The 18942-nt window shown below is 66.7% G+C and overlaps 1 protein-coding gene across 1 annotated transcript; it reads left to right on the plus strand.

Moving 5' to 3' along the window:
- Positions 1–819: 819 nt before the first annotated feature.
- On the plus strand, positions 820–13940 carry CTDSP1 (CTD small phosphatase 1). The gene is made up of 7 exons (XM_067570062.1): positions 820–982; positions 8215–8363; positions 9531–9632; positions 10108–10164; positions 10990–11082; positions 11718–11903; positions 13154–13940. The coding sequence occupies exons 1-7, from the start codon at positions 916–918 to the stop codon at positions 13280–13282; spliced, it is 783 nt and encodes a 260-aa protein (XP_067426163.1). The 5' UTR covers positions 820–915; the 3' UTR covers positions 13283–13940.
- The last annotated feature ends 5002 nt before the right edge of the window (positions 13941–18942 follow it).

Genomic DNA, 18942 nt, shown 5'->3' on the forward strand with positions numbered 1-18942 from the left:
CATTTCTGACAATGTCACTGGGTGGCCTGGCCATGAAAGTAGACTCGGGGGGTGGGAAACCCTGGCATCATGACCCTTTCCAGTGCAGCCCACGTTGACATCCGTAAACCGGCCTCTTTGGTCCACAGGGGCCTGCATAACTATGGAGTGGCTAGTAGCCTTTGCGGAGGAGGGCAAACTATGGGCACTTGAGTCCCGCCAATGGCCCTGGTGCAGTGAGGAAAGCTCATTCGAAACTGGCATGTCCTTCAGGGACGTTGTTCGGAGCTGTAGCAGTCCGGAATAGGCAGCACCCTCGGGCATGTGTCAGGTGCAGAACTCTAGCAGGAAGAGAGCGATATTTCTGGAGCTTTGGGAGCTGCTCCGCCTCCCCCTCCCATATAAACAGCTGCCGTGGCCCACCCCAGAGCTGGCGGCATTTCAGGGCTGGACAAAAGCAATTCCTCGCTGCCGGATGGATCATGAGCTGGGCTCGGCGTGTTTCAGGGACGCGGGTGGCCGCAGCCGGGCAGGGTGCCTGGGTGACTGGGGCGTGGGGTCTCTCCTTCGCGCCTAGGCAGCGGGCGCCCCCTCTCCGTGCCAGGGTGGCTGGGCCCCGGCAACCATCGCCCTTTTAAGGGGTTCCTTGAAACCGCGCGGGTTCCATGTTTGTAGCAGAAAATGTGAAGAGGAAACTCCATGTTGTAACAAAGTTTCCTCCGCGGGCGTCTCTTTCTCGCTCCCCCTTTTTTGTTTTTCTCCCCCCTCCCCCAATTTCCCCCTCCCCTTTTTTTCCTTTATTTGGGGGGGCAACCCCCCCCCCCCCCTCCCCGCCGCCCGATCTGCCCCCGAAGTAACTCCTGGAGGGTCGGAGCGCGGCGGGTGGAGCCAACGGAGGAGGGGACCCCCCCCCCCCCCGCCAACACTTCTGGTCTAATGGACAATCAGTCCGTTATCACCCAGGTCAGGAAGGAAGAGGTGAACACCCCCCTGCAGGAGAAAGGTAACTGCACCCCCCGCGTGGGGGGCGTCGCGTGCATTTCACCCCAGCCCCCCCCCCCCCCCAAAACCCCTGACTTGTGCAAAGCGGGCACTATTCCGGGGGGGGGGGGAGGGTTCTGTGCACGTTTCCTCCCCCCCGCTCGTTTGTAACGAGGTGGCCTTTGATCGCCTCTGGGCTGGGGGCTCCGGGTTAAAATAAAAATCGGTGCCTGCTTCCGGGGGGTTCCCCCTCCGCGCATTCCCCCCTCCTCCCCCCCGCCAGCGCTCGGCGCTGTCTCCAGTTCCCCGTCCGTGCGTTCCCAGGGGTGGGGCGGATCGATCGTCCCAAAGCTCTGAGTGTTGGGGGCGGCGGGGGCGATAGCGACGCAGTTACAGAGTCGAGGGGGGGGGAAGGCGGAGTTTCTGCCCCACAAGGTCCGCGCCCCCCCCCCCCCGGGGTTTGGTTCTGAAGAGTCCCAAGCGCTGGAGTTTATTTGCCAATGTTGCTTTTCTGCCCCATGGGTCCAGGGAGGCTTCTCCAGCCAGGTCCGCTGGGGGTCTGGGCATGGTCCCTGCTGGGCAAACGGGGTGGGGGGGGAGTGCTGCATCGGGGGTGAGCCCCTGCCCCACGGCTGCATTCTGGACTCTTTGCCCAGCCTGTGCATGGCTCTGCAGGTCCCAGGCCCTGGCCGGGTTGGCGGAAGGGTGTGGACGGCTGGGGTTGGTTGGTTTACCCGTGGTGCCGTGCACGGCGCTGGGCGAGGGGCAGGCCCAGGGGCACGGGTCCCCTTGGGAGCATCCTGTCCGCTGGAGACCTGGGCGCCAGGCTTAGAGACCCGGAGGGGGTGGGTGATTCGCAGGTGGGGCTGGACTGGGGGCGATGGCAGGTCCCCGGCCAGGCCATGGTCCAGGTGAGGGGGGGCGTTTCTGAAACGACTGACAGCCCTGAGGAAATAACCTGGCCCCTGCTGGCACCCCAGCTGTGCAGGACCCGCTGGGCAGGTTACAGGAAGTGTCTGGGGCCCCACCAGCTTATGGGGCGAAGGGAAAAGGCCATTGGTGCCCCCTGCCGGAGACCCTGGAGCCCCCTTCCGCTGCGGAGCCGTTCTCAGTGCCTGGGCGCGTCCGGGGGTCTCCGCGCCAGGCCAGACACAGAGGGGGGAGAGGGTGGGTTGCTTGTCTGACGTCTCCCCAGGCTGGCACCCCGCCCCCCCGTGGGGCAGACCGTCTGCCTGGCCCCCACCCCTGCCCTGCCTGGGGACACTCGCAGAGAAAGGTGAAGGGCCAGGTTCTGATCTCGGCTCTGCCAGGGCCGAATCCCAAAGTGCGGCCCCGGGGACACACCACGGTAACCGTTCTGCTGGGACTGGGCTGGTTTGGCCGGGGGGTGACGGAGATCAGACCCTGCCCCTGGGAGATCTCCCCAGAGCGTGAGTCTGTGAGGGGAAGGCTTGGCCCTGGCACGGGGCTGGCGACCAGGTGACGTTGGCGTCGCGGGCGGGGAGGGGGACTCCTTGTCTGCATCTTGAGGGCAGCGGGTCCAAACCAACAACCCGCAGGTAAAATGGAAACCCCCGTACCACAGACAGCATCAGAGCTGGGGCGGGGGTGGCCTCCTCCTGGCGTCCACTCGGCCGTCGGTCGGTCGGAAGTTTTGTCCTGTGACGCGCTGCCCAGGGCGGGCCACGGCTGCTGGGTGGCTCCCTCCCCCCCCACTGCACAGAGGGGGAACTGAGGCACAGAGGGAGAGGGACAGGCACCCAGTCCCAGCCTGCTAGGCCGTGCCACCGCCCTGCCCGGTGGCTCGTCTGTGCGTGGAGTGGGGCAGGGGCTGTTGGCCGGGGGGGGGGGGTGTCTCCTGCTGTGACTTGGGGACTGACAGCTGTCCCCTGACTCTCCGTGACCCGCGGGTGCTGCCTGGAGCTTTCTGCTCCCCCAGACGCCAGGGGGAAGGACAGCAACTGAGCCCCAGTTCATCACCCCCTGCCCGCCGCCTGCCTGTGGAGCACCCCACTTCAGGGGAACAGCGCTGGGCACTTGGTGTCCTTCGCTGGCCCATCCCCATTCCAGGATCCCCCCTGCCTGGCTGGGAAGACGGGGCCTGGTCTGCGCTGGAATCCCAGCCCCCCGGGTAGGCGCGGACGGAGCCAGGGCAGCCAAAGGCTACGGCGGGAGTTGGGGGTGGGGGTGAAGGAAGCACAGCTACAGCCGGGAAGCTGGACCCCCCACGCCCCACTTCCTGCCTGAGTGCACGGACCTGGGGGGCAGATCCTACCTGGGAGCAAGTGAAATGATTTTGCTGGGTCTTGGCCTGGCCTCTCCTGGACCACATGTCCACAGCACCGCCTGCGGCTGGGGTCAGTGCTACGGACTGGGCTCTGTGCAGGGAGGGCCCCGGTCTGGGATAGCAGGGGCTGCGAGTCGGGAGTGAAGGGCACCGGGGGAGTCATGTGGGTGGGGAGCCCAGGGCTGGGATACAGGGGGCTGCGGGTCGGGAGTGGGGGGCACCGGCAGAACCAGGAGAGGCTCCACAGTAATTGACCACGTTGTCCCACGTTTGTTGCTCTCAGTTCAGCTCCGGGGGCTGGCGTCCTTCTCACAGCAGCGCAGTGAATGCGCCGCAGAGATTGGGGTCCCCTCTTGGCTTTGGGGGCGGGGGGGTCTCCCCAGAGCGGAGGAGAAGCGGGGGGGGGGAGGGGGGACGCTTGCCTCGCTGCTGCTGCTGCTGTATCTATTCTGTGGGCCGGCTGGGAAATGCTGGTGAAAGGGGGGCTCTGAACATGGCAGGGGGGAGAGGAAGGGGACTAAAAGCTGACGAACGTCTCCCGCTCGGTGTAAATCAATCATCCAGGTATCTGTGCAAAATCCGATCTTCACGTGCGGCCTGGGCTGGGTCGTGGCTGCCCCCTGCTGGCTGCAGTCACAGCCGTTGACTTGTGTGTCATGAACCCGTACTGCCAGCAGCGCACGGGGAGTCTCCCTCGGCTCTGGTGGCAGGGCTGGGGGGGAGCCGAGTCTGGGCCTGTCTCTGCGTGTCTGGGGGTGCAGAGGCCTGGCTGGAGAATCCTCCTCCCTGTTGTCTGGAGTTAGGCCGTGGTGCTGCTCTGAGCCCGGGGCTGTTTGTCTGGAAGCCCCTGCAGGCCAGAGAGGAAGGAAAAGCCGCCCGGACCATGCCCCGCATGGAGAGCACCGGGGGGGGGAGGGTTCTCGGACGTGCTTGGCTGGGGAGTGACAAGGCCGTTGCCCTGCAGGTTTAGCCCAGGCTGAAACGGCGCCTGAGCTTGGTGCAGTCACAGAGCCCTGGGAGCCTGGCCGGGGGGCTGGAAAGCGGCCCAAGGTCCCACCTTGTGCTTCGGGGCAGGGCCTGTTCCCTGCACCCAGGATTCTCCGGAGCCTCGTGCACTGGCCGGTCAATGTCCCGCCCGCCTGCCTGGGCATTTTCTCCCCCTTCCCAGGGCGGGGGTGCACAACCCTCCGGGCAGTGAGAGTCCTGGAAACTCGTTAGGGCAGAGTGCTCCGTCCGGCTGCCCAGCGATCCTGCCGCACGGCTGGCTGGGGGAGGCCGTCCGCGATGAATTAGCAAACCAGCCGGGGGGAGGCGTTGGGGGGGCAGCCCTTGGGCTCTGCCCGGGATGCCAGAGCAGCTCGATTTTCTGCTTCCGGCCATCCGAGGCTGCGCCGACCTTTGTCGTCAGTAGGGTTCAGAGTCGCCAGCAGCGGGGGCTTCTCCCGGGGCCGCCGGCTCAGACAGACGCTTTCTGCAGCCAAGGACAACGGACGCTCACGTGTCGCTGCTCGAGGAGCCGGTTTGTGCCGGGGCGGAGATGGCAGCCGAAGGGGCCGGCCCCTGGTTCCCATCCCCGCCGCGGGGAACCCCCGGAGGCAGTTCCGCCGTCCTCTCTGCGTGGCCGGGGAGAGGAAACGGGGCCAGGGACACGCCTCTCTTTCCTTCCTTCCTTTCGCAGCGGCAGTAATAGCAGCTGCCCGCTGGAGCGCGGCTTGTGGGGCGTGACAGGGGCGGGCGGGAGAGCGGGGGGGAGCCGCGTCCGGCTGGGGAGAGCCGAGAGGAGGACAGAAGCCCTTGTCGCCAGGCTGGGCACGGAGCTGGCACCATTCTGTACTGGCTGCCAAGGCCGGGCGAGCTGCGCCCCGGCGGGCCCCTCCCATCCCCGGCCTCTGGGCTCCTTCCCTGGCGCTTCTGAAGTGACCTGGCGCCTGTCCCTCCCTTCCTGGTCCTGCCCTGGCCTCTCCCTGACCTCCTGCAGGCGCCTCGGCTGCCGCACGCTGCCCCCACCCCTTGGCACGCGCCCAGCTCCGGGCTGAAGGAAGTGCAGCCGCGCCGCGCGGCGTGGAAATGCAGCCACCTCTGGGGGAAGGGGGAATGCGGCGGCAGTCCCAGAGCAAGGCCGCCCGAGGGGGCAGGATGGAGTTTGGCTGAGCAGAGTCCTCGGGCAGGACGGGCAGGGGCCCTGTGCATTGCGTCCTTCAGGGGGGAGGCTGAATTGGGCTCCCTCCCCCCCGGTGGTTGCTGGGAAGGGGGAGGGAACCCTGGCGTCCTGGCCGCGGTTCCCTTCACGCCCCTGGCTGAGTGCACCTTGACCCAGCCCCTTGGGCGGGCAGAGACATCCTGGCCCCCCACGGGCTCAGCATCCCCTGAGCCAGACACGACCGCTGGTCCCTCCTCAGGGGAGACCTGACAGTGCAGCGGGACATGCCCTGCGGCTGAGGTGGCAGGGGCTGCGGGTCGGGAGTGAGGGGCACCGGCAGAGCAGGGGCTGGGGGGGGAAGGGAAGGAGCCACCCCCTGAGGTCCCAGCCAGCAGCAGATGGGCCCCGGGGGTCGCGGCTGGAGGGACGTGACCATCGTGGCTCTGTCTCCCGCAGTTCGGTGCACAGCACCCGCCCCGGGTCACGCACACAGGGGCAGACACGGCCTGTCCCCAGGGGCACCCAGGCGGGCACCTGCACCCTCCCCCCCCGAAGGGCACATGGACGCCCCGCTCACTCCTTTGTAGCCTGCAGCTAGATCCCTAGGCCGGGACGTGGGGACGAGGAGCTGGGGGTGGGGGGGGAGCCCGAGGCCGGGCGTGCAGCTTGCCCCGGCTGTGGCTGGGATCTGGTCGACGTTCACAAGCCAAGCCGGGTTTGGCCGGGCCAGGTGCTAAACATGAAACCGGCAGGGCCCCGGGGAGCTGCAGGCCGGCTGTGTGCAGTGTCCCTGTGCGGTGCTAGGGGCTGCAGGAACGGGGCCGGGGCCTGGCCGTTTGCTGTTTTCGGCCCTGGGCAGCTCCGTGTCCCCCTCTGCTGGGGAGGCCGCGTAGGAGGCGCCGGGGCCGTCCAGCTGGAGCCGCAGATGGCGGCCGGCGTGCAGCGCCGAGTGTCCTGGCTCGGAGCCCAGCCGGAGCCGGTTCATGGGGAAACCCAGCCAGTGAATCCTGGACAGGGAGGCAGCCCTGGTGTGTGTGTGTGTGTGTGTGTGTGTGTGTGCACACGTGTGTGCGTGCACCTGTCCCTGCAGGGGGCCAGGCTGCACACGCACACACACACACGGACACACACTGAGCGCGGCCCGCGGGGCTGAGTTTGTGGGTGGCCGGAGGATCTGGAAGGCTGGTTCCTGCCGGCCCCTCTCTAAATATTTGTGCGTTCCCGGCATTCAGGACGCACAATCCCGCCAGCCTGCGTCAGCACTGGCCGGGGAGGGGGGGAGCGGGGGGGTGTTGGCCGCACCAGGCCTGGCCCCGCCCCTCCGTCCCACGCCCGGCTGCTGCTCGGCGGGGCTGGGCGGCATGCCTGGCCAGGTGCCGGGAGCCCATCTGACCTGAGCGGGGCAGAGGTGCTGAGCTGGGGGGGCCGGGGCTGCGGAGGTGTCACCCAGCGGCCACCCTCGACGTCCCGTCTCCATCGCCCCTGGTGCAATGACCCCCCCACGGCCACAGCTGGCATCTCCTGGGGGGAGCGGGCGGCTGGGCTGGATCTCTGGCTGGCACCAGTCAGGGAGCAAACGCCCGGGGAGGGTGAGAAATCCGAGCGCCGGGCGAATCGGGGCGGGACATGTTGGCCAGCTGCTAGTCCCCCCCCCACCAGGCGTGCCTGTGTGACCCCCACACGGTCCCCTCGCCCCCCTGCTCTCCGGGCAGCAGCCATTCCCGTCTCGGGACCCTGGTACCGTCCCTCCGGCCCAGCAGATTCTCCCAACTGGGCTGGGCGAGCCTGGCCTGAGGCTGCCGGGCGCGTGGGGAGACCCTTGGGGCTGCCCTTAGCTCTGCCCGCCAGGCCTGCCGGCTCCGCCGCTCGGGCAGAGTCTTTCCCCGGGGCAGCAGGGGGAGGGAGACGCCAGGTCGATCTGCCGCGGCAGCCCCTGCCGATGCCCATGTGGCCCTGTGCCCGTGGCGTGGCTCTGCTGGCACGGGGGTGGGCGCTGGAGGGAAGGGCCGGGTGGCATCTCCGGGGCACGGCTGCCGGGGATGAGACAAGGGCAGTTTCACTGGCCCGCAGATCCCCACTCGCCGTGGGGCAGTGGAAGGTAGCAGGGGGGAGAGGTGCCAGCAGCCCCCGTCCTCCCCCTCCGCTTGCCCAGTCGGCCCCTGCTGTGTGTGTGTGGCTGGGAACCCCGGTGGGGGGGCGCCCTCTCTCTGACCCGCATGGGGCCACGGGGGGGGCTGTGGGTCAGGATTGAGGGGCACCGGCAGAGCTGGGGCGAGCGGGGCCGAGATGAGGTTCCCTGCGGGAGAATCTTGCCCAGCCCCTGGCTCAGTCCCCCCTTTCTGCAAGCGCCCCCCCCCCCCCCCGTATTGACCCCTGCAGAAAAGCAGGGGGTGGTGGGAGGCCGCGGGGAGGGGGCCGGGCACCTGGCATCAGGCTCTGGCCCCAGGGTGTCTCGGCTCCGTCCCATGTGAGTGGTCGGGGGGGCTCGGGGAGGGCTAGTTGCCCGCGGCTGGGTTGGGCGACCGTCCCGGGGGGGTTTTCTCTGAGTCCTCGGTCGCGCCAGTCCCACCCGTCACCCCGGGTGAGGGGGGAGGGAGGGCAGAGCCTGTTCGGGCCAGAAAGGGGGCGGTCCTGAGGAGAGAACCCGCCCGGCGCTGCCTGGGCTGCTGTCACCTCCCTCTGGGCACGGGGGTGAAGGGGCAAAGCCGGGTTAAACACGAAGGAGCCAGCCTTGCCTGCATTTACACCCAGAGTCCTGCCCCTCCCGCTCTAACCACTAGACATCACTCCCCTGTGGATTAACCCCTTCCCCGCCTGCACCCGGCAGGTGCCCAGAGACCGTTGCCGGCCAAGAAGCCCCGGAACCGCAGCATCTTCCAGTCGCTTTTCTGCTGCCTCTGCCATGACGACTCGGACCTGCAGCCGGTCAACAACAACGCGCCGCTGCTGGCCGAGGAGAACGGCGTGGTGTCCAAGGTAGGGGGCCCGCCTGGGAGGGGGGCACTTCCAGGGGCGCCCCCCGGCTCTGAGAGCTGGCATCCCCCCTCGCCCGCCCGTCCCTGCTTCCCGGGCATGAACCGACGCCCCCCGCCCAGCAAACGCCGCGCTCGCCCCTTTGCCCCCCCAGCCTCACAGCCCATCCCCCACCAGTGCTCTGCCCCCCGGCCCTCTGGGGTGAATGGGGCTGGCGGGGGGGCACCAGCTTCTCCTGCTCCCCCCACGAAGGACGGGCATCCCCAAGGGCTCTGCACTGGCTCAGTTTCCCTCGTGGCCGCCCCTCCGATCCCACGGATGGCACATGCCCAGGAAGAGCTTTGGGATGGGGCCCCGCGCGTGGCAGAAGCCAAGGCTGGGACTGTAGGGGGACGACACCAGATGGGACCCAGGCGTCCTAGGCAATGGAGGGGAAAATGGCAGGCGAGCAGCAGGATTATTGTGAATGAGCTGATGCCACTGAGCCAGTCTGACCCCCCCACCCCACCCCCCTGGACCCTGGGGTTGGTGCCCCGAGACTGGGCAGGGGAGAGTGGCCTCCCTCCGAACCCCTCCCCCCCCCGCTCCCTGCAGCACTGGGGCATGGGGCCAGCCCTGTCCGGGACAGGGGAGCATCCTCCCACCCCGCTGGGGGGAGCCCCCACCTGGCCAATGGGGGGAGCCCTAAGCCAGCCGGGGCTGGGCGGGCAGGGCCAGGATTTCCCTGTCCCGCGAATGCCCCCCCGGGTGCCGTGCAGCTTTCTCTTTCTCCCCAGGGCTCGCTGGGCCGGGGCGCGGTGCCCGGAGCCCGGCGGGACGGGCAGCCCTGCCCGTGTCACCCCCGGCTTTGCTCCAGGCCAATGAACGCCCGTGGGGCTGGAGTGGATCATTGGCTCCTGCACCAGCTGCTGCCCGGCGGGCCTGTAACACCAGGCGGCAGCCAGCGATTGGCTTTGCTGCCATGCCCCCCATGCAGCCATCTCTGGGGCGAGGCAGGGCAGCCGGGGAGCCGCGCAGGGCAACAGCAGCCTGGCCGAGGGGCGCGGGGCCGGGCAGCATCGTCCCTACGGCCTGTGCTGCAGGGCACATGGCCCCAGGTTTAAATGCCCCCCCCCCCCCACATGCTGTACCCGCTCCAACGCCCCGGCCTTGTGGTCCCCCCCTCCCCAGGCGGCCGTCAAGCACCTGCTGCCGGAGATCAAACCGCAGGACGCCAGCAGGCTGTGCGTGGTGATCGACTTGGACGAGACGCTGGTGCACAGCTCCTTCAAGGTGAGGGTGTGCCCGGGGACGCCTCACGCTCCCCACCCACCCTCTACGCCCCCCCGCCCCCCGGTCCTTCCTCGGTGCTCCCCGCTGCCCCGTGTCCCACAGCGGTGCCCGGTGCCGGGGCAGGGCAGACACCGAGTCCCAGCTTGCCGTGCTCCGGTGCTGCAGCGTCCCCGGGCCGCCCTGCCCCATCGGCCACAGGGGGGCGCCGGCGCCATGGCTTGGGAGCACCCCGTGGGAAGGGGAGGAGCCTCCCAGGCCAAGCTCCACCCTTCCGTGGCTGGGGGGCGGAGCTTTGCAGCCATTGGACAGGGCGGGCGGGGGCATCTGCCTGGCATGGCAGGGAGGGCATTGCCACAGGAACCAGGGCGTGGCCGGGGGAATCCCAGGGGGGTGGGGTGGGGCGGGGCCAGGGGATCCATGGGGCAGCAGGGAGGGCGCCCCCCAACCCCCACCCTGACTCCTGTGCCCTCTGCAGCCTGTGAACAACGCCGACTTCATCATTCCTGTCGAGATCGATGGCACCCTGCACCAGGTGAGGTGGGGCGTGGGGGGGGGGACCCACATCCCGTGGGGGGGAAGGGGCAGGAGATCAGCCCCTGCTGGGGAGACCAGGGGGGCTGGGCACCTCGGCATCAGAGCTGGCGGCTTCTCCCTGCCCCAACGCTGGGTGTGCCCAGCCACAGAAGGGGGGACCTCGGGCTGGGGAGCCCGGCTGGGGGGGGCCCTTTCCGGGGCCGGGGAGTCCTGGCAGCCAAAGGTTTCCTGCAAGGAGTTAGGGGGAGCCCAGGGCCGAATTTCCCGCGGTCTGGTGCTAGTCAGCAGGCAGGCGCCCCGCCCCGCCCCGCCCCGCAGGAGGGGCCGCCCCGCCCGGAGGCTGGCGCCGGGTTCAAGTAATCCAGGATAGGCTGTGGTCTGCGCAGTCGGCCTGTTCTCGATTACTTGGCACCGGAGCCGGCTGGCAGCTGCAGGCGGAGACGCCGGAGAGACGACGCCCGGGGAAGCCGCGGGGTGCCCGCTGCTGCAGCGGGGTTCTGGGCACGGCAGGGCTGGCTGCACCCCCCCATCTTTACCCCCCCCCCCAGCTCAGACACCGCAACGGCTGCGGGGGCGCCGGGTGGAGGTTCCTGGCTTGTAGCCCAGCTGGCAGCAGGATGCCCCTGGGCCAGGGGGTGGCCGTGGGAGCTTCTCCCAGCCTGGGGGGTGGCATCTGTTTGGTGGCCCATGGTCAATGAGCATGGGGGGCGGGGCTCGGACCCGGTGCCGGGGGGCAGGAGGGGGGACCCATCTGGCTTGGCACGGCCCATCCGTAGCCCCCCGGCCGCTGGCTCACGCTGCCCCCTCCCCCCCCCGCCCCCAGGTGTACGTGCTGAAGCGGCCGCATGTGGATGAGTTCTTGCGGCGCATGGGCGAACTCTTCGAGTGTGTGCTCTTCACCGCCAGCCTGGCCAAGGTGAGCCCCCCGCCCCCGCTGGGCTCAGCCTCGTGCGACGGCAGGGGAAACTGAGGCGCCAAGAGACGGGATTCACCCAAATGTCACATAGTGAATCAGGATTAGAACCCAGGGGGCCCGGCTCCCAGTCCCTCCCCGCTCTAACCCCTAGACCTCATTCCCCTCCCAGAGCCAGAGAGAGAATCCTGGCCCCACCCTGCTTTAACTACTGGACCCCACTCCCCTCGTAGGAGTCCTGGGTCCCAGCCCCACCCTGTTCTAACCAGTAGGCCACACTCCCCTCGCAGAGCCAGGAGAGAACCCAGGTGTCCTGGCAGCTTTAACCACCAGACCATGCTGCCCCCGGCCTCACAGCCGCTTTCCTAGTGTGGGTGTCCAGTTCAGCCATTCATGGCGCCCCCTCCTCTGTGGGGTTCCCACAATGCGCTGGGGGCAGGGGGGGCAGAAGCCTGTGCGGCGGCTATGGGGCAGCTGCTGTCTGCGGAGGCACCAGTGCCGGGAAGTGCCCCCCGGGATGGGTGATCCAACCCCCCACCCCCTCCCAAAGGGGCTGGGGTTCAGCCCCCCTCTCCTGCTCCCCCTCCCCCCCCGGCCTTCGTGCCCAGCCTGACCCTCGTCCCTCTGGCCCCCCCCAGTACGCGGATCCCGTGGCCGACCTGCTGGATAAATGGGGGGCTTTCCGCGCCCGCCTCTTCCGCGAGTCCTGCGTGTTCCACCGGGGCAACTACGTCAAGGACCTGAGCCGTCTGGGCCGGGACCTGAGCCGCATCATCATCGTGGACAACTCGCCCGCCTCCTACATCTTCCACCCCGATAACGCGGTAGGCGGCCGGCGGAGGAGCTGGGGGGGGGCAGCTCCTAGAGGGGCCCCGGTGGGGGAGCAGTGGAGGGGAGAACAGCTGTGGCGGCTCAGCGGGTTCCAGGCTTTCGCTGGCTGTTTGTCTCCGGAGGCCTGCTTCAGAGACGGTGCCGATCACACATGTAATGAGTTTGCAGGGGGGCTCAGCCTGGTGATACCACGGCTTCCTGCTCCCCCGAGTGACGGGTTGCTGGGGTAACTCAGTTCGAGCTGTGTGCGCGGGTGAGGCCCAGGGCTGGGACAGCAGTGGGGGGCTGTGGGTCAGGAGTGAGGGGCCAGGGAGCACCGGTTTTGGTTAGCAGGGGGAGGGTAGCAGGGAAATGCTAGGCCAGGGAATCGGGTGTTGGAGCCGCTGCGAAGAAAACAGCCCAAGCAGCGGGAGGAAGAGCCCGTGCTGGGAGCAGCCAGGGCCACGTCCAGGTCAGACGCTGTCCCCTGTTCCCTTGCGATCTCCCCGGCCCAAACTCCCACGTGGGGGTCACCGGGCCGCTGGGCAGCAGCTGCCTTGTTCCCCACCGGGGGAATTTCGGTGTAGGGTGAAGGGGGGAATGGGAGAAAGAGAGTGACCACTGCCCCCTGCTGGGTGGAATCAGCTGTGCTCCACTGTGTGTCATATGCCCTGTACTGCTTGCAGCAAATGGGGAGTCCCCTTTAGGGAAGGGGCCTGGGCTTTTGGAGCAGGGAGAACCAGGCTGCTCCCCGGTGGTCCCGGAGCGGGAAGGGCAGGGTGACTGGAAAGATCTTGAAGGCTCAGAGAGGCTCCCCCCGCCCTCTGCCCCGGCTCGCCGCAGTGGGATTCTGGCAGATGCTGCTTCCTCAGAGCCGGCGGCTGGCTCGCTCCCAGCACGCTGGCGTCTGTCCGGGGGGAAGGAGGAAAGAGCCGCAATTGTCCTGGGGTTTTGGCGCCGGGCCTGGAGCCGGCCGGCCTTTCATTTACCCCTGAGAGCTGCTGAGAGGGTGGGGGCGACGGGTGCTCGCTCAGGGGCGCCTGCCGCATGGCTGGCCCAGCGAATCAGGGCTCCGGATGCTGTGGGAAGGGAGCGCTCACCAGCACTAAGCGGCAGCCACCTCTGACTCAGGACACGGCAGCTTAAAATAGGAATCTCCGGTGTGGGCCTGACAGCGCTGGAGGCGGGTCCTGCGAGGGCTGGCTGTGCCTCGGGCTGCGGCACCGCCCCCGCCCTGCTAACCCGCAGCGGGCTCTCCCCGCAGGTGCCGGTGGCGTCCTGGTTCGACAACATGGCCGACACGGAGCTCCTGGACCTGCTGCCCTTCTTTGAGAGACTCAGCAAAGTCGACGACGTTTACACAGTCCTAAAGCAGCACCGGACTAGCAGCTAGTGAGCCGGGGGGGCTGGGCCAGGTGCCAGCCTGGCGGGATTCCCCGCCCCCGCCCCGCCGGCTGCCCCACCGATCCACCCCCCAAGTCCCAGCCGCTTGCAGCGTCTCTGGGGCGCCGTGGCCGGTGGCGGAGGGGCTGGGCAGGGAGCCCGGCGTGGGTGGCACCCGGTGGGCGCCGGGGGACGTGCCCGGCTGCAACGCTCGGAACCGGCGCCAAACCTGGACCTTTGTCGTCACGTGACGGTTCTTCCCCACCCCTGGAAACCGGGCCGGGCCGGAGGGGCAACGGAACCGTGGCCCAGTCCCCTCTTCTGGGGCTCAGGACCGCGGCCCGGTCTCCTCACGCTGTGCCAGGGGAGGGGGGGCGAGGGGAACCTCAGAGCCGTAGCCCGTTCCCCTCAGCTGGGTCAGGAGACAGAACCGCGGCCCAGCCCCGTCTCGCTTGCTGTGGGGCTGGTTCCAGGAACCCGGTCTGGAGGTGCTTAGCCATGGGGGGGGGGGGGAAGGGCAGAGTCTCCATCACCCTCCAGTGCAGGGGGCAAATTGCCCCCATGAGGGTTGTGGGGGGTGTTTTCCACCTCCTTTGCCTGGGGCTGGGGGCAAAGGGAATCTGGGGGGCTTGTGACACCCACGAGACCTGGGTCCCAAATCCTGCCCCCCTCCCGGAAGGCCCTGGGCTCCTGTTATCTGCTGGGGGGGGGGGTCCTGCAGGGATGGGGGGGGGGGCGGGAGGGTTGGTGCCAAGCGCTGGGGCCTGTGGGGGTGTTGGCCACGGAGGGGGGCGGGGGGGGTTAAGCTGAGGGGCTGGCCAGGGGAACCAAGGGATCGGCAGGGGCTACCCAGCGGGGTGGGGGAGAAAGGACGTGGAGAGAGACTGGGGGGAAGATGCCTGAGAGGAGCCAGAGGGGCTAGCGGAAGGGAGGCGTGGGCTAGCAGAAGGGAGGCGTGGGCTAGCGGAAGGGAGGCGTGGGCTAGCGGAAGGGAGGCGTGGCTGGTGGAAGGGAGGCGTGGCTAGCGGAAGAGAGGCGTGGCTAGTGGAAGGAAGGCGTGGCTAGTGGAAGGGAGGCGTGGCTAGCGGATGGGAAGCAGAGGGTCTGAGCTGAGAGGAGCCTGAGTAGCCCAGGGGTCCTGGTGGGGGGGGGGAGGACAGCTCAGCCCCCCAGGCTCCAGGCACAAGGAGAGGGGGATGGGCACAAAGGCGAGATTGCCTGGGCTGCTCTTAACCCTTTCCCTGCTGGTTATGTGGTGGGTGCTTATTTAACGGTTCTTATTTCCCCTCCTCCCCTGGGTGTCTGGGGGAAATGGGGTTTCTAGGTGCCTTGGGGCTGGGGACCCACTGAGCCCCTGAGCCAGTGGCTCTTGGCTTATGCAAACATCGCCTTTCCCGCGGTGCAGTCCGGGGCGTTCGTCCCTCCCCCACCCGAGGAACTGCCATTGGCGGCTGGCAGAAGAGGGACAGCCGTCAAGGCGCCCCCGTGCCGTGATTGGTTAGAGCAGGGAGTGGGTGGGGGAGTGGGATCCCCCCAGAGGGGTCTCGGCCGTAGCAGGCTGCAGCTCTCCTGTGCCAGCATCTGGGCCGGTCGCCCTATGAGCTCCCTGGCTCCCAGGGCCTGCTGTGTTCCCAGCAGACGAGGTGGGAGGGGGGCGGGACGCCAGCAAAGAGCAGCTCCGCGAGCCTGCTTTAAGAGACACCGCCGGTGCCTGTAAGGATGCCCCGATCCCCTTAACTCTGCCCTTCCCCAGGGAGCTAGGCACGCAGGGTCCACGCCTGTGGCGAAACAAGCGGCGTGTCTGACTGCAGCCAGCGGGAGGCTCCTTTCTCTGGGATCGCATCTGCGTCTCCTTCTCTTTAGTGCCTTCAGCCCTCCCTGTCGCCCTCCAAACGGTTGGGGACAGGGGACAGATTTCCCGGCCTCAGGGTTGGCTCAAACCTCTGCCTTCTCACTGTGTTGATAACCATAAATGCCCCCAGGACCCCCCCTGCCCGCCTGGGGAGCGTACTGTAGAGATTGTGCCTTGGGACGCCTTGGGACGCCGTGTCCCGCCGATCCCCCACTCCTCCCCCAAACCTCTGCGGGTGGGGGGGGAGGGGGGAGTCTGATAAGTTGCACTTGTTTGGTCCCTGCTGCACCAAGGCGGGGCTAGTGGCTGCTATCTCCCCCCCCTCCCCGCTCCCCCCCTTAGACTGGGGCAGTGGCTGCTTTAATAGGAGCTGTTCTGGGGGGGGGGGTCTCCCAACCAAAAACTCCTCCCAAAGCTTCGGGTTCAGGAGAGATTGGGGTGGAGGGACAGGCCTGACCCTCAGATGGATGGCTCCCTAGGCCGCACACCCAACAGTCTGCCCCTCCCTCCCCCCCGGGCGCCCCCTTTCTATTGCCTTAACCGTTTTGTATTGGAGCTGTTCTCAGCCGTGCCTTCTTGTGGCGGCCTGATCGCTGCGGCCGATCTCTTTAGCCTTAGCGTGGGAAACATCCCTCAGGGAGAGGTCTCAGGGGGGCCGGGGGCAGCATGGATTTTAACCGGGCACATTTCGCTAATATAAATATGTATCATGTGTATATATATTTGTCGGGCAAGCAAAGGAAAACCAGCCGTCCCCAGGGGGTTTTTACAGCTGTTATTTTTGAGGATGTTCCTGGGAGTTGGTTATTTTTCTAGTCATTGTCGTTCCTGATGTAAAGAAGCAGGGAGGATTTGGGGGAACGGGGGCGGGAGGGGGGTGTTTTGCCTGCCGGATGAGGTCTGGTTTGGATGCACGCAGCCTTTCTCCAAATGCCTGCCCGTCGCGCCCACAAGCCCCGTGGTGTGTCCCGGGTCCCAGGAGCCCACAGCCTCAGGCTTAGTGGGCTGGGTTTGCCAGGATGGTTTTAACTCTTTAAAATCTGTGCCCTTAGTTTGGTTTGGTTTGTTCTTTTTCCTCCCTGATTTTGTAACCACCAGGTGAGAAATACTGGGGAGGGGGGGACAGTTTTACACCTCCAAATTTGTCCAGTCCCATGCACGTCTATCTATCTATCTATCTATCTAAATTGGCCAAAAGATGTTATCTCTGTCCAGTGGGAAATTCAGAGATTTTGATATTTTGTTTCATCCCAAAGCAGGAGGAAAAGTTGAAACCTCAGAACTTTTTGCAAAACGAAGCACTTGGACCCATTTCACATGGACTGTCTCGGGCCGTTCCACTTCACGAAGGTTGGAACGTTTCGAAGGTCGAAGTGTTTCGTTTTGACTTTCCCCGTCTCTGTTTGAAACGGTTCAGTGGCGCCTTGGGCGAATTCCCCATCGAAAACGGGGGTGAAATCAGAGCGTCCCTGCCAAACGTTGTGATTTCGCCACGTCTGCGTTTTGCAAGGGAACTCCGTTCTGTCGGGAAATTCCCAACCCGCTCCGCACTCAGCCGGGCTATCGATCTGTCCCCAGACCTGGGCGTGCCGCTCGCTTTCTCTGCCCCCTGCCAGCTGTCAGATTCCCCCCAGCGTTTGCCTGGCAGCGTCACATCCGTCCTGTCCCTGGAGGTGAGGTTTTATGTGCAATTCTCCAGGATGCTCTTTTCTCTACCCTGAGGCGTTCGCTGCCTTTTGGCTGCGTGTCCCCCGGTGAGGAGACCTGAGCCCGCTCCAGTGGGGGGCGTTATCGAGCCGAGCCCCCAAATGGACAGCATGAAATCTGATTCCCTTCTCTGCGGGCGTTCCCTGTTAGCGCCACGTCCCGACAGCGGCCTCTGCCTGGTGCCGGCGTCCAAGGCCCAGGGTGCTATCGCCCACCAGCCTGGCCAGAGCCTTTTGTTCTCCTGGCTTTGCCTGTGTCACAGCCGGAGCCGGTTCCTGGTGCTCTGAGAAGCAATATTGTAAAACCCAGCCCGGCCCTGGAAAAGGAAAGCACAGTCGCGCTTCATCGCTACGGGAAGCCGGGTCGTGCCAGCCCTGGGTGAGCCCCGTCCACGCAACCGAATGCAGAGATGTGGCTTCCGGGGAGTGCAGATCCAGCAGGCAGTGCTCACCACAGTCACGCGGGCAGAGGTGGCGTCTTTGCGTTGATTAACAAGGGTATCTGCAACCTGCAAGAGCTGCAGGGCTGGCGGGTAACTGCCCTGCTGGCACCCCCCGGGCTGGCGGCTCAGGCGGTTTCGTGTCTTCATAGCTGCCAGGCTGTGGGTAGCGCCCCGGCCCAGGCATTTGGAGAAAGGGACGCAGGCCTGCGGCGGTTTGTATTTTCACTGTGTATCCTCTGTTGGGTGAAGACACCCCAAGAACTAATCGTACCTACGGGAGAGAGGGGGGGAAACCGATCAAAGTGCCTTTCGTGTGATTAAACCTGTACAATGATCTTTAAAGGAAAAGAAAAATACCATGAGAACCAGCCTGGCTCCGCTGTGCAGTGATTCAGCCACCAGCTCCGCGCGCGCGCGTGTGTGTGTGTGTGTGTGTGTGTGTGAACACACCCACGTGCTGCCCTCTGCTGGAGTGACGGAGACGTGTGTACCCTGCCCGCTGCTGGAGGGGTTGAGATCTGTGTGTGCGACAGACAGAGAGAGAGAGCGACAAAGACACACACTCTGCATCGCGTGGCCCTCTGCTGCTGTGGGATTGTGTGTGCCAACTTGCGTTTTACTGTCCCCTGCTCTAGAGGGTGTGTGTGTGTGTGTGTGTGTGTGTTTGTGTGTGTTTGTGTGCGCGCACACGCGTGCAACGGCATCAGCTTCTCTGGCTGACGCGACAGCGTGTGGGTCGTGTGACCCCTTGTTGGACCAAAGCCAGGCTCTGTGCAGGGAGCCCCCTAACCCCTGGGTCCGGACCGTGCGATTGTACCTGCTCCGCGCCGCACAAGGGCTTTGGTTACCTGCCCCTCTGCGGGGCAGCGCCAGCGAAAGCCACCCTCTGGGGCGGCTCGGCACGTCCCTGCCATCCTGGCCTTGCTCCTTGGCAGCTTGTGCTGTTGGGTTCCCGCAGGCCCCCCCCCCCCCCCGGGGCCAGGCATGATGCACTGGGGCTGGCCCCATCACCCCCACTCGCAAACTCGCTGGGGGACTAACGCGGGGGGGGGGCGTCGGGCACAGGGTGGCCCCAGCGCCGCAGCGAGGGGCTGGGGGAGTCCGGTAGCGAAGTCCCAGGGCCGGGGCAGAGGGTGTCAGGAGACCTGGCTTCTACCCCCTCCTTCCCCCCGCAGCCCCTGGATTGGGGCAAACAACTGACCCACCTTCATGGGCACTGCGCTAAACAGCAGCTCCAACAGGAGCCTCCTGTCGTGTTCCCCCCCCCCCCCCCCCGCTACCAGGAACGACCCCAAAGCATTGCCCAGCCTCTGCCCCGGCACCCCACAAAATGCTCCGGTTCCGGCCCGGGCTGGGGGAGGCATTACTGGGGGCACGGACACCCCCTGACGGTCCCTCCCCTCCCCCCCCAATCACTCTCCCGGGGGTGGCGGAGGCTGGTGGCGGGTTTACCTCTCCCTTGGGCACCGGCTGGGCGCCGCGCTGGCTTGGCTGCTTTGCTCCTATCCTCCAGTGGCCCCCCCCTCCCACTTTTTGGGTTTGGCCCATCCCATGGCCTGATGAATGCACTGCCTGTCTCTGGCCCCCGCTCTCCTCCCCCCCGTTTAGCCCCCCCCTTTGGTGGCCTAATTGCTGGAGTTCAGCTCATTAGTGGACGGGGGGGAGGGGA

The sequence above is a fragment of the Emydura macquarii genome, unplaced genomic scaffold, assembly GCF_026122565.2.
Source record: "Emydura macquarii macquarii isolate MOO-44397 ecotype Brisbane River unplaced genomic scaffold, CSIRO-AGI_Emac_v2 contig_2988, whole genome shotgun sequence".
Lineage (NCBI taxonomy): Eukaryota > Metazoa > Chordata > Testudines > Chelidae > Emydura > Emydura macquarii.

What these genes read in the sequence shown, in the direction of transcription:
- CTDSP1 (XM_067570062.1), top strand. Translation starts at nt 916, where the DNA reads ATGGACAATCAGTCCGTTATCACCCAGGTCAGGAAGGAAGAGGTGAAC. An exon ending in AGAACGGCGTGGTGTCCAAG is followed by an intron (nt 8,364 to 9,530) that starts GTAGGGGGCCCG and finishes CCCCCTCCCCAG; the next exon opens with GCGGCCGTCAAGCACCTGCT. An exon ending in TGGTGCACAGCTCCTTCAAG is followed by an intron (nt 9,633 to 10,107) that starts GTGAGGGTGTGC and finishes TGCCCTCTGCAG; the next exon opens with CCTGTGAACAACGCCGACTT.